The 25,255-nt window shown below is 44.2% G+C and overlaps 1 protein-coding gene across 3 annotated transcripts in view; it reads left to right on the top strand.

The window, feature by feature from the left end:
* LOC143775581 (threonine--tRNA ligase 2, cytoplasmic-like) overlaps positions 1-24,897 on the top strand; it is an 81,181-nt gene extending 56,284 nt beyond the window's left edge. For all 3 annotated transcript variants that reach the window (XM_077263878.1, XM_077263879.1, XM_077263877.1), the window contains 9 exons: positions 816-982; positions 6,950-7,112; positions 7,255-7,392; positions 7,481-7,558; positions 7,685-7,785; positions 8,418-8,522; positions 22,756-22,828; positions 23,917-24,031; positions 24,650-24,897. In XM_077263878.1, coding sequence (XP_077119993.1) covers positions 816-982; positions 6,950-7,112; positions 7,255-7,392; positions 7,481-7,558; positions 7,685-7,785; positions 8,418-8,522; positions 22,756-22,828; positions 23,917-24,031; positions 24,650-24,798 — 1,089 coding nt within the window. In that variant the 3' untranslated portion in view covers positions 24,799-24,897. The remainder of the gene's footprint in view (positions 1-815; positions 983-6,949; positions 7,113-7,254; positions 7,393-7,480; positions 7,559-7,684; positions 7,786-8,417; positions 8,523-22,755; positions 22,829-23,916; positions 24,032-24,649) is intronic.
* Positions 24,898-25,255: the final 358 nt, after the last annotated feature.

Here is a 25,255-nt window from a genome sequence, read left to right as displayed (position 1 = left end):
TTAGGCTCACAGTGATGCTGATGTGCAGTGAGATATATTGAATGTATACATGCATGTCAGTTTCCTATGTCTACCACAGAGATCTGACAGTGCAGTCAATCACAATTTTCTACACATTTGGGGTCCTTGCAGGATCCTGCCTTATGGTGCCTAAAAATTTTTTTTCTGTTTTTAGCTGTATATTTCCCTTTAAAGTTCTTCATATTGAGAGGTTACTCTGGCGTATAATGCACCAAGTTTGTGGCATAACTGCAATCCATTTAAAGCGCCACTCCAGTTTGTTTTTTTATTGCAGCACTGGAGCGGTGCTACTAATGTAAGATTTCTACACTTAGTCTTATATTTACCTGTGGCCATCTTCGTCTTTTATTTGTGCTGCTCCCGTCAAGTTTTCTACAGGTTGTGACCTGCTGGACCGCTCCAGTGTTTGATGCACAAGGCCGGAGGTCACTTTTTAGTAGAAGTCTATGAGAGGCAAAACAAGGTTCTCATAGACTTCCACTGAAAGTCAGGAGCTGCGGTCACAAAATAGTGATGCTGGATCAGAGGGATGCCTGGAAGGGTTAAAGACTGCAATGGGTAAGTATAAGGCCTTGGACCTTGGTAAGTATAAGACTTTGTATAAGACCTTAGATTAGTAGCACCATTCCAGCTCTGAAATATAAGAAAACCGCTGGAGTGGTGCTTTCACTGAAGTACTAGTGAAATGTTCGCTTTGCTTCTTCATCTCTTAGTTGTCATGTCAGTTACCATTCTATGCCATGGTCTTTTCTGAGGACATGCCTATTAATGGCATAAATGTGCTGCTGTTACAGGAGGAATACCAGTTGAGACATTTTACAGAAGTAGCAACACCTAACATCTACAATAGCAAGCTATGGGAAGCGTCTGGTCACTGGCAGCATTACAGTGAGAACATGTTCTCCTTTGAGGTTGAGAAAGAAATGTTTGCACTGAAACCTATGAACTGTCCTGGACATTGGTGAGTTTTTGATGTTCCTGTTCCTTTCATGTCAACATTTGCCTGTTTAGATCACATAGTATGTAGCGGTTTGTGTGTAGCACGCGTGGACCTCTACATGTGAAGTGAATTGTGATACCGGTCGAGTGAGATACAGGAACATGGACACAACACACATTCTGTAACCACTATGGACCCGAAACATCAAGACTGCCGGTTTTCACTCCGATCTTGATAAGGTGGGCTGGAGTCGGACTCCCCTGATGGGTGAAGAAGAGTATGAGACAAGTGCCGTACACCTGTGTGCATCTCGCCCCTAAAGCTTACTCTCGTCCCAGCTGGAGTAAGATTTTAGGTGTAACAAACTCGCCATGAATTTGACAAATGGCGGTCTTCACGCCCACTTTTTCGGACCTGGATAATAGCATGAGAACAGCAAATGTCGTATCATTTTTAGCACAGCTTCAGTTGTGCCAAAATTGTGTGATTTTTTTTTTTTTTTTCCTAGCTTTTAACACCAGAATGATGAATCGTGTATATGAGGGGAATTTATAAATATTGTCGTTCTACACAGTAGCCAAGAGCAAATAGCCCACTGGAGTAAGATGCCTCAGTTTTATTAATAGACGGAAGCCACATGTGTCCCTGTAAACTCTGTTGGTAATTGTTCCTTACATTGTTTAGAAGTCTTGCCAACATTATATAGTGATGAAAGGATGCAGAATATAAATAATATATTAGCAGAAGTCTCTGTTCATTAAAAGTTGCATTTGCTTAGGTTTCCTCTAAGTATTTGCAACAGAAATGTCTGCACCATTTCTGCACCACTTGGCAGGAAAAACCCTGTGTAAAACAGGTGTGTATTTGTCACGTTTTTCACCTACGTTTTTCTTGCAGATTTTTCCCTACTCATTAGTATGGGTGAAATCTGCAGCATAAACGCTGAATAATAATAATAATAATAATAATTTTTATTTATATAGCGCCAACATATTCCGCAGCGTTTTACAACTTATAGAGGGGACTTGTACAGACAATAGACATTACAGCATAACAGAAATCACAGTTCAAAACAGATACCAGGAGGAATGAGGGCCCTGCTCGCAAGCTTACAAACTATGAGGAAGAGGGGAGACACGAGAGGTGGATGGTAACAATTGCTTTAGTTATTTGGACCAGCCATAGTGTAAGGCTCGGGTGTTCATGTAAAGCTGCATGAACCAGTTAACTGCCTAAGTATGTAGCAGTACAGACACAGAGTGCTATTAACTGCATAAAGTGTATGAGAACATGATGCGAGGAACCTGATTACGAGGAACCTGATTATGGTTTGTTGTTTTTTTTTGTTTTTTTTTATTAGGCCACACAGGGACAGTTAGGTTAATGTGTTGAGGCGGTAGGCCAGTCTGAACAAATGCGTTTTTAGGGCACGCTTAAAACTGTGGGGATTGGGGATTAATCATATTAACCTGGGTAGTGCATTCCAAAGAATCGGCGCAGCACGTGTAAAGTCTTGGAGACGGGAGTGGGAGGTTCTGATTATTGAGGATGCTAACCTGAGGTCATTAGCGGAGCAGAGGGCACGGGTAGGGTGGTAGACTGAGACTAGAGAGGAGATGTAGGGTGGTGCTGAGCCATGGAGTGCTTTGTGGATGAGGGTAGTAGTTTTGTACTGGATTCTGGAGTGGATGGGTAGCCAATGTAATGACTGGCACAAGGTAGAGGCATCGGTGTAACGGTTGGTGAGGAATATGATCCTGGCAGCAGCATTCAGGACAGATTGGAGCGGGGAGAGTTTGGTAAGAGGGAGGCCGATTAGTAGAGTTACAATAGTCCAGACGAGAATGAATAAGTGAGACAAGTGAGAGTTTTTGCAGAGTCGAAAGTAAGAAAAGGGCGAATTCTAGAAATGTTTTTGAGATGCAGATAAGAAGAGCGAGCCAGTGATCGGATGTGGGGGGTGAATGAAAGCTCGGAATCAAGGATGACCCCAAGGCAGCGGGCATGTTGCTTTGGAGTAATGGTGGAACCGCACACGGAGATGGCAATGTCAGGCAAAGGTAGGTTAGTAGAGGGAGAGAACACGAAGAGTTCAGTTTTTGACAGGTTCAGTTTCAGATAGAGGGAGGACATGATGTTAGAGACAGCGGTAAGACAATCACTGGTGTTTTCTAAGAAGGTCGGCGTGAAAGCAGGAGAAGAGGTGTATAATTGGGTGTCGTCAGCATAGAGATGGTACTGGAAACCAAATCTACTGATTGTTTGTCCAATAGGGGCAGTATACAAAGAGAAGAGGAGGGGGCCTAGGACTGATCCTTGAGGAACCCCAACAGTAAGGGGAAGGTGAGAGGAGGAGGAACCAGCAAAACATACAGTGAAGGATCGGTCAGAGAGATAGGAGGAGAACCAGGAGAGAACGGTGTCCTTGAGGCCGATGGAGCAGAGCATAGTGAGGAGGAGCTGATGATCCACAGTGTCGAATGCTGCGGAGAGATCCAAGAGAATTAGCATGGAGTAGTGACCATTAGATTTAGCTGTTAGTAGGTCATTAGAGACTTTAGTGAGGGCAGTTTCAGTCGAGTGTAAAGAGCGGAAGCCAGATTGAAGAGGGTCGAGAAGAGAGTTATCTGAGAGATAGCGGGTAAGACGGGAGTGGACCAGGCGTTCGAGGAGTTTAGAGATGAAGGGAAGATTAGAGACAGGTCTATAATTAGTGGCACAATTTTGGTCGAGGGAGGGTTTTGTAAGTAATGGATGTATGATGGCATGCTTAAATGAGGAGGGAAAAATACCGGAAATGAGGGAAAGGTTGAATATTTTTGTTAGGTGAGAGGTGACAGCCGGTGAAAGGGACTGGAGGAGATGTGACGGAATGGGGTCACTGGTGCAAGTGGTCGGGCGAGAACATGCAAGGAGCCTGCTTACTTCTTCTTCTGTAACTGGTTCAAAGTCAGAGAGTGAACTAGATGCAGTGGGGGAGGGAGGACAGTGCATGGTATGAAGAGATTGGGAGATGATTTCCTGTCGAATGTGGTCAATTTTTTCTTTGAAGTAATTGGCCAGATCGTCAGCGCCGAGATCTGTGGTTGGGGCCTGCTCTCTTGGGTTGAGTAGGGACTTGAAAGTGTCGAAGAGACGTTTAGGGTTATTGGACAGCGAGGTGATGATGGTGTTGAAATAGGTTTGTTTGGAGAGATGAAGGGCAGAGTTGTATGTTTTTAGCATGAAGTTATAATGGATTAAATCTTCGGGTAGATTAGATTTTCTCCACAGACGTTCGGCGCACCTGGAGCACCGCTGCAGGAAACGTGTTTGCAGCGTGTGCCACGGTTGTCGCCGTCTGTGTCGAGTTGTTCTATGTATAGGAGGTGCAGCTTCATCCAGGGCACTTTGCAGGGATTCATTGTAATGCTTCAGAGCAGAATCAGGACACGAGATGGAGAAGATTGGGGCCAATGAGGACTGCAAGTTCTTCATAAGTTTCTGGGTGTTAATGGTCTGTATGTTTCTATAAGTGTGCTGAAAGAACAGACATGCTGCCGATTTACATCTGCTCCAAATCTGCAAGTGAAAAATAAGCAACATGTGCATGAGACTTCAGGAATCTCATTCACTTTGCTTTCAGGACAAATATGCTTAGAAAAAAAATGCACTTGGTTTTCTAATCATCTGGCAAGTTTGTGTTTATCCCATTGAAGATGCTGCCTTTTTTAATTTATTTGCTTTCATTTTTTAAACCCTCACCTGACAGCTTGATTTTTACAGGAGAGACTTTTTCTTTTTTTTTTTTTATTCAGCTCAATTTAATTTACTATAGAATGTATTACAAAATGGAAAAAAATCCTTGTAGGTGGAATTAGGGGGAAAAAACAGTTCTTCCATTGTTTTTTAGGTTGTGCACTACAAAACAGTTCATTTCTTAATTTAGCCATTTGAGTAGACTCACTGGAGCACTGAATGTGTATAAAGTAGGCAGATTTTGGAGCCAGAATCCCATGGCACCCAGCGATCCAATATAGTAGGTAGTGGGGTAATAAAGTGGAGCCCTCATTTACTACCCTTAATGCCACACTTAATAGCATATGCGGTACCTAAAGTACGTCTTTTAGACACCGATGTATCCCCCCCTCTCTGCCCAAATTCAGCGCTAGGTGCCATCTGCTAGCACACAGGCGCTGCCGTCTGCACAGCACGCACAATCCGTGCACTAGTACCATACTGCTCTACAGTCACACAGTGTGACAAACAACACTTCTACACATACATTGACACTGGTCTGTGCTCAGTACACTATATCCTCCTCTCTAACCAGCACAGTGAGTAGAAATTCACTATTTATATCATATGACCTTGTTACAATAGCAATTCCTGACGGCATACTGGAGTACTGGGTGCTACAGGTTTAGCCCGTAAGTCCCAGATCAAAGGAAAATATCATCTGATTACAATAGCATGCAATGCATGCTAGTCCTTGACCACTCCCACTTGGTGGGACATGGAACCACAGCCTGTACGTATTTCCACTTGGGCCGTGGGATAGTTCTTTGCATCTCAATACATACACCTTACCCCCACCATCCTTCCCAGGGACTAGCACAAGCGGAAGTGTTGCCCTTGCCAGGGTCACCAAACTACTTGAGTCGTGAACTTCCATCACTAGGACACCGTTTAGTCTAATGTTATATGTGAGGCCGCCCGCCTGGATAAGGAACAGCACTACAGGTGGGGTAAGCTAAGAAGGAGGAGCGTTGGCTAATGCTGCAATCCATTGATTCTGGGACATGGTCAATTCCACCATCTCTCTGTAACGAGATGGTATAGGAACCTCACTCCCGGCATTGCAGACCCCGAATCTTCTCCGCACAAATCCATTACAGAGACTGCTCTCAGCGCTCCTTCAAGCTGCACCAGCAACTCTGTGACACCACAGCAATATCTCCTTCAGACAGGACAGCCCCACCATACTTACAGAGGGAGTTTGCAATGCTGGAGCTGCCTGTAGCCTAGACATTCAATCTTTACACCGCAATCACATGTGCTTTCTGGAACTTCACACCCGCATTTCATCCACCAATTGTAGGGATTTACTCTCAGATAGGAATTGGGTAGCGTTCACACAGGCAGTTCGGTTTGGTCCAAACTGGTGCAATTTTATTGCTTCCATAAAACTCCCAATGGATTCAAAATCAAAAACAGCCTCTTTGGGGCACAGCAAATAACCAGTTAATTTACCAGGCACATATGTCAGTGCAGGCTCACCCAAACAAACCGTCCTTTCTTCCAGAGCAAAATTCACCACCAGTCTCGTTCTCCTCTTCAGCCTGAGCTCCAGTGCCAAACCGCAGTATTCAACTTCAGGCTCAGTTAACACTGAGCAGGCTGCAGCCTCCACACAGTTCCCTGCAGCTCCAACACACAGACTGCTTAACCTTCCAGCTGACCCTTGCAGTCTCCACCTAAAGCGAGCATGCGACATCTCTCTCTCAGCTACATCTCACATTTTCACTGGTCACTCACGAACAGCACACTTGATTCTGCTCCATCCAACAGACTGACACACCTAGTGAACACAGGCCCTGGTTCTAGTAAAAAGCTAGACAGGTGCATCTAATCAAGACCTGCAGCAGTAGGATTTATTTGTCCTGCCTGGCTTTGCTACAACAGTAAGTTGTTTTTAGGTTACAATACATGTTTTCATTCATTTTTCCGTTTATTGAGCACTTTTTCAGGCGGGTTATGGAGCATATCCACCTGAAAGTCGTCTGTGGCTCAGAACAGCAGTTACAGGAAGGTGCCAGCTGTGTAATACTGCCGGCACTCACCATGTATGGAGAGGACCCAGCTCTTCAGCCCACAATATACAACCCTAGCACACATCAAGTAACAGAAATAGACACATAAACTTCAAAGCTGGAAACCTGTATCTAGATGATGATCTGTTTTTGTTTCATTTTGCCTGTGGTTCATCATTGATGTTTCTTCTTGCAGTCTCATGTTTGGGCATCGTCCTCGCTCATGGAGAGAGTTGCCTTTGCGCTTTGCAGACTTCGGTGTCTTACATCGTAACGAGTTATCTGGGGCATTAAGTGGACTGACCAGAGTTAGGCGCTTTCAGCAAGATGATGCACATATTTTTTGCACAATGGAACAGGTAAAAGTGAAATAAGATTGTAATGCATGTATTAAAAGTGCGTATCATATCAAGAAAATAGAAATCTGTGCTCCACTCAATCATGCCCTGAATGAAGTAACAGTCATACTAGTATTAAAACCTGAAGTACTGGTCTTCCTAGATAGAAGAAGAGATGAAGGGATGCCTACAGTTCCTGCAGTCTGTATATGAGGTGTTTGGATTTACTTTCCAACTCCACCTTTCAACCAGACCTGACAACTACCTCGGAGAAATTGATATGTGGAATCAAGCCGAAAAGGTATTTCTAATTGTCATTGTCACTGCCAATATTCACATTTACTGTCCATGTGAAATACTTAATATATATATTGTTTCCCCATATCCAGCAACTGGAGAACAGTCTCAATAATTTTGGACAACCCTGGAAATTGAACCCAGGAGATGGTGCCTTCTATGGCCCAAAGGCAAGTATCAAGTCGGCCATTTCTGCTGTAGAGTTTCTTACCAGTGAAATATATTTATGCCTTAGTTTGTGGCAATCTTTTAAATTACATGGACAATTTTAATCCTAAGTTGAATTTTTATTGCAGATTGATATTAAGATCAGAGATGCCATTGGAAGATACCACCAGTGTGCAACAATACAGCTCGATTTCCAACTCCCAACTCGGTTTAATTTAACATATGTAAGGTAAGGGTTGTTTTTTGTATACTGTCCACATTTGTGCCATGAACCTACATGTTCACCTCTGTCCTTTATCTCCAATAAGCGCTGTCCTAGGATTAAAACTGAAAATGACGGCTTTAGGCTTCTTTTACACATACCGGGTTTTTTGCGGCCCGTTATTGTGGGCCGTGTCGCCGCAATTTTCATTATCTTCCGCAATAACATACCGCAAAAAACGTGTGCATCGCCGTTTTTCAGGGTTTACAATACTATGGAAATAGTACTGCAAAAAAAAACCGTGACCGCAAAACCGGAAGTCACGGTGCACGGCAAAAACAAGCTTCCGTTGTTTTTGCTGCCCCATTGACTTTCAATTGGGGCCATGTCCGTAAGCCGTGAAAAAGATTGAGCAGGCTCGATCTTTTTTCATGACCGTAAATACGGCCCCACAGTGCACTGTGAAATTATTGCGGCCCCATAGAAATCTATTGGGGCCGCAAAACAACGGTATGTGAAAAGAAGCCTTAGCACTCTGCCTGAACATGATCTCAGAATCTGAGATAGAGACTCCCACACACAGATGTGAACAGCGCCTTAGAAATTGACTGGATAGATCTGAATTTCTGTGTTTTGATTTTGTTATTTTTCTGCTGCAGCAAAGATGGAGATGACAAGAACAGACCCGTCATCATTCATCGTGCCATCTTGGGATCCGTGGAACGGATGATAGCAATTCTTTGTGAAAATTATGGAGGCAAATGGTATGATATCTTTACATTTTTCTGCGAACATAATTAAATTACAATAGCAAGGTGACATTAACCCCTTATTACCCCATATCCCACCGCTACACGGGAATGGGAAGAGAGGGGCTAAGTGCCGGATTTGGCGCATCTTACAGATGCACCATTTTCGGAGCGGCTGCGGACTGGTATTTGTAGCTGGGGGGACCAATATCCATGGCCCCTCTCTAGGCTATGAATATCAGCCCGCAGCTGTCTGCGTAGCCTTTCTGGCTATAAAATATAGGGGGACCCCACGTAATTTTTTTTGGGGGGTCCCCCTATTTTAATAGCCAGTAAAGGCTACGCAGACAGCTGCGGGCTGATATTCATAGCAGGCTACAAATATTGGCCCCCGGCCGTCGGCTTTCCCCCTCTGGAGCAGAAAATTGCGCGGGAGCCCACGCTGTTTTTTCCGTTTTTTTTAATTAAAAGGCTCATTAAGGCCTTTTTCACACTTGCGTCGGTATGGGTCCATCGCTATGCGTCAGGCCGACGTACTGACGCACGTTGTGAAATTTGTGCACGACGTGGGCAGCGGATGCAGTTTTTCAACGCATCCGCTGCCCTTTCTGAAGCCCAGGGAGGAGGGGGCAGAGTTTTGGCCGCGCATGCGCGGTAGAAAATGGTGGACGCGACGGACAAAAAACGTTCACTTGAACGTTTTTTCGTGCCAACGGTCCGCCAAAACACGACGGATCCATTGCACGAGGGATGCGACATGTGGCCATCCATCGCGATCCGTCGCTAATACAAGTCTATGGGTAAAAAACGCATCCTGCGAGCACATTTGCAGGATCCGTTTTTTTCCCAAAAAGACGGATTGCGACGGATTGCTAAAAACGCAAGTGTGAAAGTAGCCTTAGAAACATTGGCCTTTCTATTATATATCTATGGATATATCTATCTATAGATATATTTATAGTTAACAAAAATCCCAGAATCATAGCAATAGTCTGGACCAGAGCACACACACATAGAGTGCCCCCAGACAGATTAAGTAAGCTCCATAGAATACATATATAAACAGGAGAAAAAGGAGCTGATATATTTAAACAAATGTCTTTATTAGTACAAATATTAAAACAAGAGACAGTAATGAATTCCAATAATAGGTGTTCCGAGTCAAACACAGGAGGGGAAACTACCACCCCATTGCCCCCATCTGTAAATACATAAATAACCACAGAAGGGTAGACACGGAAGCCCCCCTGTGAAATGTAAAATTTGGCAAGCCTAAATATATCCACAATAGTACGGTAGCCAAAAAAGGACTACAGCTATAACAATATATAATGCATAGTAGCGCAATAAATGGCATGAATAGCCTTACCAATGAGGAGGGTAAAGGGGGGTAGTCTGTTGTGAATTCTGTTTGTGGGCTCCCTCTGGTGGCTACTGGTGGTACTGGCTGACTTCTGTCTTTTATTCCCAGTGCACCTGTTCCCATCAGGAAATGGGAGTTTCCTATATAGTCTGGCTTCTCAGTCATTTACTTGCCGGCTATCAATGTTACCAGAGCTCCTCTGTTACTTGCTACCTGCTCCAAGTCTGCTGATTCAGATAAGTTGGATCATCTGTACTTTTTGTGAAAGTTTTGTCCAGCGTTCATTTGGATCATTTGTACCTTTTGTCCAGCGTGCATTTATATGAATCTTGCTGCTGGAAGCTCTAGCGAACTGAAATGACCACTCCGGTGTCATGAGTTGATACCGGAGTTTAAAGTCATTTCAGGATGGTATTTTGTAGGGTTTTGAGTTGACCGCGAAGTCCACTTTTGTATTTTCTGCTATCTAGTTAGTGGGCCTCTCTTTGCTGAACCTGTATTCATACTACGTATGTGTTTTCTTCTTAACTAACCGTCATTATATGTTGGGGGCTACTATCACTTTGGGGTTTTCTCTGGAGGCAAGCCAGGTCTGTGTTTCCTCTACTAGGGGTAGCTAGATCTCCGGCTGGTGCGAGACGTCTAGGGATAAAACGCAGGCACGTTCCCCGGCTACTGGTAGTTGTGCGTGAGGTTCAGCATCGCGGTCAGCTTAGATTCCATCTTCCTAGAGCTAGTCCTGTTTTTGCCTATGTGGACTCTGGCGCCGCCCTGAGTCTTATGGATTGGTCCTTTGCCAGGCGCTGTGGGTTTAGTCTTGAGTCTCTGGAAGTCCCCATCCCTTTGAAGGGTATTGACTCCACACCATTGGCTAGGAATAAACCTCAATACTGGACACAAGTGACTATGTGTATGACTCCAGACCATCAGGAGGTGATTCGATTCCTTGTGTTGCATAACTTGCATGATGTGTTAGTACTTGAATTGCCATGGTTACAAATTCATAACCCAGTTCTTGACTGGAAAACAATGTCCGTATTAAGCTGGGGATGTCAGGGGGCTCATGGGGAAGTACCTTTGGTTTCCATTGCTTCATCTACTCCCTCTGAGGTTCCGGCATTTTTGTCTGACTACTGTGATGTTTTTGAGGAGCCTAAACTTAGCTCGCTCCCTCCTCACAGGGATTGCGATTGCGCTATAGATTTGATTCCTGGCAGCAAATTTCCTAAGGGTCGTTTGTTCAATCTGTCTGTGCCAGAGCATGCTGCTATGCGAGAGTATATTAAGGAGTCCTTGGAAAAGGGACACATCCGTCCATCCTCATCCCCTTTAGGAGCAGGTTTTTTTTTCGTGAGTAAAAAAGATGGTTCCCTGAGGCCTTGTATTGATTATCGGCTGTTGAATAAGATTACAGTCAAATATCAGTATCCTTTGCCACTGTTGACTGATTTGTTTGCTCGTATTAAGGGGGCAAGGTGGTTCTCCAAGATTGATCTTCGGGGTGCGTATAATTTGGTGCGGATAAAGCAGGGAGATGAGTGGAAAACTGCATTTAATACGCCCGAGGGCCATTTTGAGTATTTGGTAATGCCTTTTGGTCTTTCTAGTGCCCCTTCAGTCTTTCAGTCCTTTATGCACAATATTTTCCGTGAATATCTGGATAAATTTATGATTGTGTATTTGGATGATATTTTGATTTTTTCTGATGACTGGGAGTCGCATGTTCAACAGGTCAGGAAGGTTTTTCAGGTTTTGCGGGCCAATTCTTTGTTTGTAAAGGGTTCAAAGTGTATTTTTGGGGTTCAGAAGATCTCTTTTTTGGGGTACATTTTTTCCCCTTCTTCTATTGAGATGGATTCTGTCAAGGTTCGGGCTATTTGTGATTGGACGCAACCTACTTCTCTTAAGAGTCTTCAGAAGTTCTTGGGCTTTGCTAATTTCTATCGTCGATTTATAACTGGTTTTTCAAGTGTTGTTAAGCCTCTAACGGATTTGACTAAGAAGGGTGCTGATGTTGCCAATTGGTCCTCGGCTGCTGTGGAGGCCTTTCGGGAGCTTAAGCGCCGCTTTTCTTCTGCCCCTGTGTTGCGCCAGCCTGATGTTTCACTTCCTTTTCAGGTCGAAGTTGATGCTTCCGAGATCGGAGCGGGGGCGGTTTTGTCACAGAGAAGTTCCGATTGCTCGGTGATGAGACCATGTGCGTTCTTTTCTCGAAAATTTTCGCCCGCCGAGCGAAATTATGATGTTGGTAATCGGGAGCTCTTGGCTATGAAGTGGGCCTTTGAGGAGTGGCGTCATTGGCTTGAGGGTGCTAGGCATCAGGTGGTGGTCTTGACTGATCACAAGAATCTGATTTACCTTGAGTCTGCCAGGCGTCTGAATCCTAGACAGGCGCGCTGGTCGTTGTTTTTCTCTCGGTTTAATTTTGTGGTCTCATATCTGCCAGGTTCAAAAAATGTAAAGGCAGATGCCCTTTCTAGGAGTTTTGAGCCTGACTCCCCTGGTGATTCTGAGCCTACGGGTATCCTTAAGGATGGGGTGATATTGTCTGCTGTCTCTCCCGACTTGCGACGTGCTTTGCAGGAGTTTCAGGCGGATAGGCCTGATCGTTGTCCGCCTGGGAGACTGTTTGTTCCAGATGAGTGGACCAGTAGAGTCATCTTGGAAGTTCATTCTTCTGCGTTGGCAGGCCACCCTGGAATCTTTGGTACCAGAGATTTGGTGGCCAGGTCCTTCTGGTGGCCTTCCCTGTCTCGGGATGTGCGTACTTTTGTACAGTCTTGTGATGTTTGTGCTCGGGCCAAGCCTTGCTGTTCTCGGGCTAGTGGATTGTTGTTGCCCTTGCCTATTCCGAAGAGGCCTTGGACGCACATCTCTATGGACTTTATTTCGGATCTCCCGGTTTCTCAGAAAATGTCCGTCATCTGGGTGGTGTGTGACCGTTTTTCTAAAATGGTTCATTTGGTACCCTTGCCCAAGTTGCCTTCTTCATCTGAGTTGGTCCCTCTGTTTTTTCAGAACGTGGTTCGTTTACATGGTATTCCGGAAAACATCGTTTCTGACAGGGGATCCCAATTTGTGTCTAGATTTTGGCGGGCGTTCTGTGCCAGGATGGGCATTGATTTGTCTTTTTCGTCTGCATTCCACCCTCAGACGAATGGCCAGACAGAGCGAACTAATCAGACCTTGGAGACTTATTTGAGGTGTTTTGTGTCTGCTGATCAGGATGACTGGGTCGCCTTTTTGCCGTTGGCAGAGTTTGCCCTCAATAATCGGGCTAGTTCTGCCACTCTGGTTTCTCCTTTCTTTTGCAATTCGGGGTTTCACCCTCGTTTTTCATCTGGCCAGGTGGAATCTTCGGATTGCCCTGGAGTGGACACGATGGTGGATAGACTGCACCGGATTTGGAGTCATGTGGTGGACAACTTGAAGTTGTCCCAGGAGAAGACTCAGCAGTTTGCTAATCGTCGTCGTCGTGTTGGTCATCGTCTTCGTGTTGGGGACTTGGTGTGGTTATCTTCTCGTTTTGTTCCTATGAAGGTCTCTTCTCCTAAGTTTAAACCTCGGTTCGTAGGTCCTTATAAGATTTTGGAGATTCTTAATCCTGTATCGTTTCGTTTGGACCTACCAGCATCTTTCACTATTCATAATGTCTTCCATCGGTCGTTGTTGCGGAGGTACGAGGTGCCGGTTGTTCCTTCTGTTGAGCCTCCTGCTCCTGTGCTGGTGCAGGGTGAATTGGAGTATGTTGTGGAGAAGATTTTGGACTCTCGCGTTTCCAGACGGAGACTTCAATATTTGGTTAAATGGAAGGGATACGGTCAGGAAGATAATTCTTGGGTGACTGCCTCTGATGTTCATGCCTCTGATTTGGTTTGCGCCTTTCATAGGGCTCATCCAGATCGCCCTGGTGGTTCTCATGAGGGTTCGGTGCCCCCTCCTCAAGGGGGGGGGTACTGTTGTGAATTCTGTTTGTGGGCTCCCTCTGGTGGCTACTGGTGGTACTGGCTGACTACTGTCTTTTATTCCCAGTGCACCTGTTCCCATCAGGAAATGGGAGTTTCCTATATAGTCTGGCTTCTCAGTCATTTACTTGCCGGCTATCAATGTTACCAGAGCTCCTCTGTTACTTGCTACCTGCTCCAAGTCTGCTGATTCAGATAAGTTGGATCATCTGTACTTTTTGTGAAAGTTTTGTCCAGCGTTCATTTGGATCATTTGTACCTTTTGTCCAGCGTGCATTTATATGAATCTTGCTGCTGGAAGCTCTAGCGAACTGAAATGACCACTCCGGTGTCATGAGTTGATACCGGAGTTTAAAGTCATTTCAGGATGGTATTTTGTAGGGTTTTGAGTTGACCGCGAAGTCCACTTTTGTATTTTCTGCTATCTAGTTAGTGGGCCTCTCTTTGCTGAACCTGTATTCATACTACGTATGTGTTTTCTTCTTAACTAACCGTCATTATATGTTGGGGGCTACTATCACTTTGGGGTTTTCTCTGGAGGCAAGCCAGGTCTGTGTTTCCTCTACTAGGGGTAGCTAGATCTCCGGCTGGTGCGAGACGTCTAGGGATAAAACGCAGGCACGTTCCCCGGCTACTGGTAGTTGTGCGTGAGGTTCAGCATCGCGGTCAGCTTAGATTCCATCTTCCTAGAGCTAGTCCTGTTTTTGCCTATGTCCCTGCCATTGGGAACCATGATAGTAGTCCCACCGGAAAAAGAGCGCCCCGACGCGCGTTTCGCGGCACTGCCACGCCGCTTTCTCAGGGGGATAAGAGGTAAGGCAGTGCAGGACCTTCTAATAACCCCCCGACCCCGGTCACATGTGCAATTCCGGCCAATCCGAGTGGCACAAGCGGCGCATGCGCACTGCGACGGACGGGTCAGGCACGGGGGCTGGGCGTCAGACCAAGTGCGCAAGCGCCAGGCTGACACCTGGAGAGGACGCACAAGGCACACAGACGCCCGCCCACAAGCAGGAGTCGCCCGTACACAGTGCGATGCGCACGGCCACAAGGGTGAGCATACCAAAGCAAAAATGTAACAGCCAATGGAATGAATGGTGTTGACATATAAGGGATATAATTAGTATCGATGTCCCATATGATGAAGGTTGTACTAAAACATAGTGGCGCCGCAGTAAATACATATAAGTACCTTAACATACATCACAAATGTCATCATATACATAAAAGAGAAAAAGCGTGTTACAAAGTATAAAATATACCATTAGCAGCGCCAACAAGGTTACATACAGCCATACATGATAGAAAGAGATGGTGCAAGGTAACAATATATACACAAACATCCGTTATACATATATATGGTCCATTTCTTATCATATAAGCAGAAACAGCTAGCTCAAGTCCATGAGAATCCATATTTTCAAACGGCAAGGTGTAAAAATAATTTTGCATACGAAGCAGGGATCAGGGAAGGGCCCATAGATGGAGAATGTTACTTGTAATAAAAAGAAAAAAGTTAAAAACATAAACAGAAAAAAAACAATAATAACACGAAAAAATCCGGAAGGGCTATAATGGGACACCACAGAGACTGGTCTAAACTACGCTAAAGGTACGAGGCAAAGCTCAAGGATTCGTTAAGACCTCTAGGGGTTAAGGTATCAAGCAAGACAATCCACTTGGATTCGATCTGTGCTAGACGCTTCTTGTAGTCACCACCTCTGATGCCAAGATGGAGTACGTCAATCCCCCTAACAAGAAGCAATTTGTCATTACAATTATGATGTGACTTAAAATGGCGTGGGATTGTTTTTAAATCAGTTACTGTGGACGCCGTCTTGGCCGCGCCAATGTCCCGCACATGCTCCCGCACCCGGACTCTAAATTCACGAGTGGTAAGCCCAACGTATATCTTAGGACACGGACAGGTCGCGTAGTATATCACATTGGTAGTACTACAGGTTATACGTTGTCTGATTTGAAATATCCTGGAGCCATCACTTGATGCAAAGTCAGAGCAGCGAAGGACATTGGCGCAGGCAAGACAGCGCCCACATGGAACGCATCCCAGGCGGGGACCACCAGTACCAAAAAAGTTTGTTGGAGTCGAGACGTAGTGGCTCCTAACCAGCATATCATTAAGGTTCATACACCTTTTGGGAGTCATGAGAGGAAAATTGCCCAGGGCACCACGCAGGGAGGGCTCAGTATGGAGAACCGACCAGTGTTTTGCAAGAACGGAACGCATGTTCTCTCATTCATGATTATAGGTGGACACAAACCTGATCTGTCCACCAATGCCCCTAGCACGACGTCGAGTAGTACAGTGTAAGAGATCACTCCGTGGGGTTGTCCTGGCGCGGTCATAACCAGCTTTGATGGATCTGCGGCTATAGCCGCGAGCCAAAAATCTCTGTTTAAGAGCCCCCGCCTGTGATTCGAATTTAGTTTCGGAGGAGCAAATTCGACGCATCCTGAGGAACTGTCCGACCGGGACGGCCCTCACAGTAGCTGGATAGTGAGCGGAGGTAGCATGTAGAAAAGAGTTGACAGCGGTCGGCTTCCTGAAAACGTCCGTCTGGATGCGCCGATCTGAATCGACCTCCAGACGGACGTCCAGGAAGTCGACCGCAACCACACTGGAAACATATGTAAGACGTATGTTCATTGTATTGTTATTCAAACACCTCATAAAATCCTCCAGCTGGTGGGCAGACCCCCCCCCAAAAAAAAAAACAACAGAATATCATCGATGTAACGATGCCAGCACAGCACATGGGCAGCAGACGGTGGGCCCCCATCGCCAAACACATCCCTCTCCCAGGCGCCAAGGAAGAGGTTGGCGTACGAGGGCTCACACGCCGCGCCCATGGCTGTACCGCTTTTGTGTAAATAGAAATTGTCCTTGAAAACGAAGAAATTATGGGTGAGGATGTACTCCACCAGCTCGAGGATTAGCTCACACAGAGGGCCGACCAGGTCGGAGGCACCCAGGAAACGACGAACGGCGTCCAACCCATGGGAGTGGTCAATACACGTATATAGACTCTCGACGTCGGCTGTGACCAGAATTGTATCACGATCCACAAGGATGCCATCGACCCGCGACAGGACGTCCGTAGTGTCTTTAATATAAGATGGTAAGGTCTCAACCAAAGGTTTGAGATAATAGTCAATAAATTGACAGACAGGATTGCACATCCCTTCAATACCAGACACTATGGGACGCCCCGGAGGGTCGAGGGCATCTTTGTGGACTTTGGGCAATAAATAAAAAGTTGGAACCCTAGGTGACCTGACCATCAATCCCTCAAATACCTGTTTAGTAATGATATTTCCCTCAAGGGCCCCAATAAGAATATTTTGTAAATCCCGCAGAAAGGGAACAGTGGGGTTGGAGGACAGCTTGAGGTATGTGTGGGGATCCTTGAGTTGTCGGAAAGCTTCCTGCTCATACTTCACACACGGCCAGACCACCACGTTCCCCCCCTTGTCCGCCGGTTTGAATACTACATCTTTCCAGGATTGTAATTGTTTGATGGCAGAACGTTGCCTAGCCGTCAAATTATCATATATTCGCCGAGATGACAATTTTTTGAGATCCTCGCTCACCAATTTGGTGAAGATCTCTACCGCCGGAGACAAGGACAAGGGGGAAAACCTGGTAGATCTGGGACAAGCGGAAGGAGGGAACTTACTTGGATCAGAGATGTCTTGTTCCTCAAGCTAATCCTCCAAGTCACGGAGAGTTTCCCTTTCAATATCGCTCATTTCTTCAGCAGATTCCCTGCCGATATGAAGCTTTTTAAGAATTAATTTGCGGGAGAACAAATGGAGGTCCTTCACTGCTGAGAAATAGTCAAAGGAATTAGTGGGAGAGAAAGTCAGGCCCCTACCGAGGACATCAACCTGATCCTCTGAGAGAACATGTGCAGACAAATTAAGCACCTGTAGACCCCCCTGCGTGCTTACCTGAGCAGACCCCCCTGTTGTTTTGGTTTTGGCAACCTGTCTCGTAGTCATTCTCTTATTAGGGTATCCTGAAGTGGTAGAACCGCCATTTTGAGAGGTGGTAACCACATCGTCATCACGGGTAGATCTACTGGAACGTGTAGAAGTGGATCTAGATTGATAGGCGTTCCTGGATCTCGCACGGGATATATATATTTATAGATAGATATATCTATAGATACATAGATGTATCTATCCATATATCTGGCTGCTTTCACACATCAGGTTTTTGCCGTCAGGCACAATCCGGCGAGTTTTGTAAAAAACGGATCCATTTTTTTCCGCCGGATCCGGTTTTTTCTCATAGAGTTGTATTAGCGCCGGATTGCGCCTGATGGCCACACGTTTCATCCGTTTTTTGCCAGATCCGTCAAAAAAGCTGTTTCCGCCGGACGGAAAACACATGCAGAGGAACATTTTTTATGTCCGGCAAAAAAACGCACAGCGACGGATCCGGCAAAAAACGTATGAAACTGAGATGTGAAATGATGAATCCGGCCTCCGAATCTGTTTTTTCATGCATGTTTCCATTCAAATCATGCACATTTTCCGTTTATTTATTTTTTTCCAAAAACTGCATCAAAACCGCGCAAAAGCCGCACCAAAAACAGCATCATAACTGCACCAAAAACTGCATCAAAACCGCACCAAGAACTGCATCAAAACCGCACCAAGAACTGCATCAAAACCGCACCAAGAACTGCATCAAAACCGCACCAAGAACTGCATCAAAACCGCACCAAGAACTGCATCAAAACCGCACCAAGAACTGCATCAAAACCGCACCAAGAACTGCGTCAAAACCGCACCAAGAACTGCATCAAAACCGCACCAAAACTGCACCAAGTTTTGATGCAGTTTTTGGTGCGGTTTTGATGACATTTTTGGTGTGGTTTTTGCGCGTTTTGATGCAGTTTTTGGTGCAGTGTTGATGCAATTTTGGTGCTGTTTTGATGCAGTTTTTGGTGCAGTTTTGATGCGTTTTAATGCAGTTTTTTGCGGGGTTTTGATGCATTTTTTTATTCGCTTTTGGTGCGGTTTTTGCACGGTTTTTATGCATTTTGGTGCGTTTTTGAAAGCTAAATAAAGCCGTATTATTGAACAAAAAAAAAAAGATTTGTGATGTCACTATTGTCCAACATCCTCTTTTACATTTGTCCAACCCACACTCCATTACACACACAGACAGACATATAGATGATAGATGAAATGGATAGACAGATCTACATATAGATAGATCTATAGATGCATACATCTATCTATTCCTATATCTAATAGAAAAAATTGGAACAGCACAAATCCTTTACTTATCTTCGGGTGCAAGGCCCAGGCAACCCGTCCCTTGGTTGCTTTCAGTCCATATAAGTCACAAAAATAGGCAGCACTCCATATTCTCAAGATAATCTGCAGGTCTTTATTGAGCCCACATCTCGAGATGTGGGCTCAATAAAGACCTGCAGATTATCTTGAGAATATGGAGTGCTGCCTATTTTTGTGACTTATATTCCTATATCTATCTATAGATATATCTATTGATAGATGTATGGATAGCGTAGGGTGTGTGTCCACTGTCCAGATTACATCCGAATTAGCTGCAGATTGGATGCTGCGTACTTGTAGTCCCATCGGATGATGCCTGCACACACACCCCAAAAGACCCCCCGCACACACCCGAAAAGCCCCACACACACACGAACAGTCCCGCACACATCCGAACAGCCCGCAGACCCAGCACACACATACACGCACATAGCCACTGCCCACATTCCGCCCACACACTTTCCTCCTCCCGAACTGCAGCGTTTCTCGGACCCACATCCGCAGCAAAACTGTAGATCTTTTTTACATCTGCGGTTTTGCTGCGGATGTGCCCGACTCAATGAAAGTCTAAGGGTGCAGAAACGCTGCAGTTCCGCACAAAAGAAATGTCATGCTGCGAGAAAAAAAAGCTGCGTTTCGGTGCGGCTTTTTCCGCAGCATGTGCACAACAAGTCTGCGGCTCCCATAGACTTACATTGGTTGTGCACTACACTGCAGATTTAATGCAATTCTGTGCGGCAAAAAACCCTGCGGATCTGCAGTCAAATCCGCAACGTGTGCACACAGCCTTAGCATTTAGTGAACCTAGCAAAAAAGCGAAGCAAAAAACAAGTGTGGGATTGCACTTTATTTGCAATTTCATTGCACTTTGAATTTTTTTCACATTTTCTGTTACACGACATGGTAAAACCAATGGTGTCGTTCAAAAGTAGAACTTGTCCCGCAAAAAATAAGCCCTCACATGGCCATATTGACGGAAAAATTATGGCCCCGGAAAGAAGGGGAGCGATAAACGAAAAAAGCTCCAGGGGTGAAGGGGTTTAGAAACATGGATATGGACATATCTATGGAAATAGACATAGATATATAGATATATCTGTATGTATTCACCTGTCTATTTGTTATCTATCTATCCATCTATATGTGTGTAATGGAGTGTGGGTTGGACAAATGTAAAAGAGGAGGTTGGACAGAAATGACATCACAAATCTTTTTGAAGATAGAGGAGGGAGGGGTTGGGGTGTGTTTTGGAGTGGGTGGGCCAGGTGCAGAGTTACAGGAGAGTGCAATGCATCATGGAACTAGTAGTATTAGAGCACAATAACTCAGGAGAAAGGAAGTTGTCGATTAACCCCATGAGAGCTGGATCCAGCACTAAAGATGTGCTGCTACTGCATGATAAAAGGTAATATTGCTAAAATAAACACAGTAGATGTTTTCAGTGGCACATAATAGCAAGATTTATGAAAAAAAAAAGTTATAGTAGTGGACAACTTCTTTAACTTTTGTATATTCTCTTTCGGCATACAGATACTGTTAAATTCTTGAAATTAATGTGGTTTTCCTACTCACATACAAATTTACCTGTGATTTTACACTGGTGGGCTATGATGGATACATGTGCAATGAGGCTGTTCACATTTCCTCTTTTTGCATAAAGAGTTGTCCACACAGAATCATAGAGACACTTTCAATTTTTAATCCGAGTCATGGAACAAGGTCACTAATGCAATATTTTTTAGATTTTACCATGAAATAAAGAAACATTAACAATCTCTGATGAAAATCTGGTCAAAATATCTGATAAAATTCAGACTAAAGGTACCTTCACACTGAGCGACTTTAGAACGATAACGATAGCGATCCGTGACGTTGCAGCGTCCTGGATAGCGATATCGTTGTGTTTGACACGCAGCAGCGATCAGGATCCTGCTGTGACATCGTTGGTCGGAGCTAGAAGGCCAGCACCTTATTTAGTCGCTGGATCACCCGCTGACATCGCTGAGTCGGCGTGTGTGACACCAATTCAGCGATGTCTTCACTGGTAACCAGGGTAAACATCGGGTTACTAAGCGCAGGGCCGCGCTTAGTAACCCGATATTTACCCTGGTTACCATTGTAAATGTAAAAAAAAACAAACACTACATACTCACATTCCGGTGTCTGTCACGTCCCCCGGCGTCCGCTTCCCTGCACTCCTGCATCCTGTGTCAGCGCCGGCCGGCCGTAAAGTAGGGCACAGCGGTGACGTCACCGCTCTGCTTTCCGGCGGCGCTTACACAGGATGCAGGAGGAGTGCAGGGAAGCGGACGCCGGGGAACGTGACAGACACCGGAATGTGAGTATGTGTTTTTTTTTTTTTACATTTACAATGGTAACCAGGGTAAACATCGAGTTACTAAGCGCGGCCCTGCGCTTAGTAACCCGATGTTTACCCTGGTTACCCGGGGACTTCGGCATCATTGGTCGCTGGAGAGCTGTCTGTGTGACAGCTCTCCAGCTACCACACAGCGACGCTGCAGCGATCGGCATCGTTGTCTATATCGCTGCAGCATCGCTTAATGTGACGGTCCCTTTAGGTGCAGACGGCCTTGAGCTGATTATGCAAATGACACTGGTCAAATTCTGATCAGTGTGGTCATAGTGTGCTCCGATTCTCTTGTATGAGAACATGGAGATAAAATGTCCCCATCTTCTCCATCCTCTGAGGCTGCGGAAATCAGACTGCATTTCAGAGTGCAGTCTGATGTTTCCCACACGTGGACTTGTACGGCCATGTGCAATCTGACTATCGAATCAAGCTCTGGTATGCTGCTTTTGTTTTGTTTTTTGTTTGTTTGCTATGTTTTGTTTTGTTTTTTAAAGACTGAGGAAAAAATTAATATGTAAATATGTGCACAGCCCCATAGAACAACATGGGATCAAGTGCTACCCATCAAAACAATGCATGGCACTCGTCTGATTATTATGGCCATCTGCACAAGCTCTTACACCGAAAGGGGGAGAGGCGAGTATAGATTTCTCAGGAGCTTTGATGGGCTTGTATCAGTTTAGCAAAAGCACTCCGCTACATAAAGGCTTTGAACACAGACCGTTTTCTCTTTAAAAAATCAAAATGAAAAAAAAAATGCATATTTTTTCTACTGCAAAATAAATTCAATAAATCTGCTTGTATTTAATAAAATTGTGTTTTGGTTTTGTTTTGTTTTTTGTTTGTTTTTTTAATGGCTTTGATTCAGAAAATGTCATACTTTCCTTACTGTTGCCCATTCACTTGAGCTCTGCTTCTTTCTGAGCTCTGCTTTAATGGAGTCCTGACACTAGCATGTGATCACTTCAACCAATCACTGGCTATTCTGGGACACCACGGTGGCTAGTGACTGGCTGCAGCAATCATACAGTTTGTTGTGTTGTCATTGCTGAAATACAGAGCCCGGCAAGTGATTGTGAAGTGACTGGGGATTGGTACGTAGAGTATGACCTGTATAGTTGACTTACAACCATCCAAGTGGTTTCCAATCAAAAATCTTGACAATTCTTGTAAATGTACGAAATAAAGTAATGATTTCTTTCTTTTTTTTTGCACTAGGCCATTTTGGCTTTCACCACGACAAGTCATGGTAGTCCCTGTTGGACCAAGCTGTGAAGACTATGCCCAGCAGGTATGTATGTATTTATATGACCAAGCTATGAATATAAATCTTGTGAAATCAGATGTATATCTAGCAGTCCCTAAAGCAGTCCTATACACAAAAACAATAACTATTGTACACACTTACCTAGAGTTGTGCCTGCTTGGTTGCCTACTGGGTCTCTTTATTTTACCAATCAGTACAGATCAGATCCCCATCGATCTAATATCTATTAGGTGGACAGTTGATAAATGATCGTAGCTGAAACTGCGGTAATATAGTGACTTGGCACTAAACATGGCTTCTCCCAGTAATCACTTCTATAATTTTGTCCTGGATGCTGATTGCAGTTTTACAGTTACAGAAAAATAACTTAACTTAAAATTGGAAATTATTTGCAGATAATTTGGCTGATAATTGGTGTATGTAGCAATAATGATTGTATTTATGCTGATCCTTTAGAACAATAGAAATCTGTCTCTCAAGTCAGTAGGTGTACAAAAATAATTATGGACGTTTCCCAATGGCTAGGAATCACATCTGATGTGTCATAAGAAATTACCAACAATTTAGATATAATGTTACACAGCATTATATACAAAGAAAGTATTTTAAACACGAGGGGGGAACCTTTAGTTAGTTGCTTTAGTTAGTTGCAGAATGTTTGGACATCCGCTTTCAGGACCACAGATCCATGCTCCAGCCAGTGCCGGCATACTGTATATTGGCATTGTGATAAAAGTATACCAAAGTGTGGGAGACTCCTCATGTTTTTTTTACATCAAGGTGAGAAAATACCTGGCTGGACAAACCCAGAGAGACAATATAGAACATGTCTTGATATCTATGTATGTGTTTTCATTTTAGGAGCCTCAAAAAAAAAAAATCCTTGTAGCTTCTAAAGTGGTCTATAACCATGTGTCATTCTTTTTTTTTTAATGGAAAATATGTATGTGTATGTATATGTGTGTGTATGTATGTATGTATGTGTATATATATATATATATATATATATATATACACTACGTATATCCTTCTCTAGAGCCAATTGTCAGATGGTATGGATTGATAATTATTGCCCAGTAATTCCATCTGCTTACTATTTACTGTAATTTTAGGTGTGCAAAGAATTTTTCGATGCAGGTTTTATGGCTGATGTGGACTTGGATAACAGCTGCACATTGAATAAGAAGATAAGAAATGCCCAACTGGCTCTGTACAATTTTATATTTGGTTAGTTCAGATCATTCATTGTGCTATATGCACTACATGTTAACGCAAAGTAGGCCTGTAACAGCATGACAGACAGCATGAGAGCTCTGATCCCAATGACTTGCTGCAGCGGCCACGTGCGGTAGATGTGACTTGAATACTGTAGTCACGTAATCCGTGTGCAGATAATCAGCAGAGAAGCCGCACTGGAGCGACAAAAAAAAAAAGAAAAAAAAAATAGATTTATTCTAACACTGCAATGGGAATCCGAATTGGTATCAAAACATGCAGTATATAAAAATACATTTACATTTTTTTACTGTTTTTTTTTTTTTTTTTTTCAACCTAAAATTCTAAACAAAAGCTTTTAATTCTGTTCTCTATGAAAGTTTGATTCTGGTAGGACTTTTTTTTTTTTTTAAGATAAAAAAAAAAAAATAGCAATAGTACTTTGGGGTCATCTCTGGAGAATGTGTTTATTTTTTGTTTGTTTTTTTACTAAACTTGATCGGGCGAATTTTGCCTGTAGATTGTTGCAATGAAAATGTCCTGTTCTTTATTTTAAAGCTTGTCATGTGAATCTACCGTAGTCCATGAATGAATGGATGTATGGCTAACATGTGAACTCTGTTCATCTAGTGGTTGGCGAGAAGGAGAAGGCAAACAGCGCAGTCAATGTGCGAACACGAGACAACAAGGTGCATGGAGAAGTGTCTATAGCCTCCGCTGTAGAAAAGCTTGCCAAATTAAAAAAGGTGCACAGTAAAAACGCAGAAGAGGAATTCTGAAGAAAAATCTGCTAACTTTAAAAATAAAAGATTTTGTGGCCACTGTGAAAAACAGACTGAAAATAAACAAAAAATCTTTAGTAATTTATTAAGTCTGAATAGTTGTAATGTGATAATTACTTCTGTTGTGATAATGGTTGACTATTTAAATAGCATGTGCGGTCTTAACCTGCTAACGACCAAGCGCCCTAAATTTACGGTGCTTTGTCCTGGTCTATACACAGTGCTATTGTAAATTTATGGTGCAGGGTCCAACTCCTGCTCCTGCCATCAGGGAACAGGTACGGCCAGGGACCTTGAGGAGGCGAGAAGAGGTAATAAACTGCTTCCATTTAACCAGATTCATTGCACTCAATGAGCGCTATGTAATGTACAGAACCACTGGCAGTGCCTATACCGCTATGGGACATGATTGCTGGGGCTGCTCCTGGTACATCAGTGCTGCTGAACCCTAGCA

Source organism: Ranitomeya variabilis, chromosome 5 (genome assembly GCF_051348905.1).
Source record: "Ranitomeya variabilis isolate aRanVar5 chromosome 5, aRanVar5.hap1, whole genome shotgun sequence".
Lineage (NCBI taxonomy): Eukaryota > Metazoa > Chordata > Amphibia > Anura > Dendrobatidae > Ranitomeya > Ranitomeya variabilis.
The sequence above is the reverse complement of the archived record's forward strand: the minus strand, read 5'-3'. Positions and strand labels throughout refer to the sequence as shown.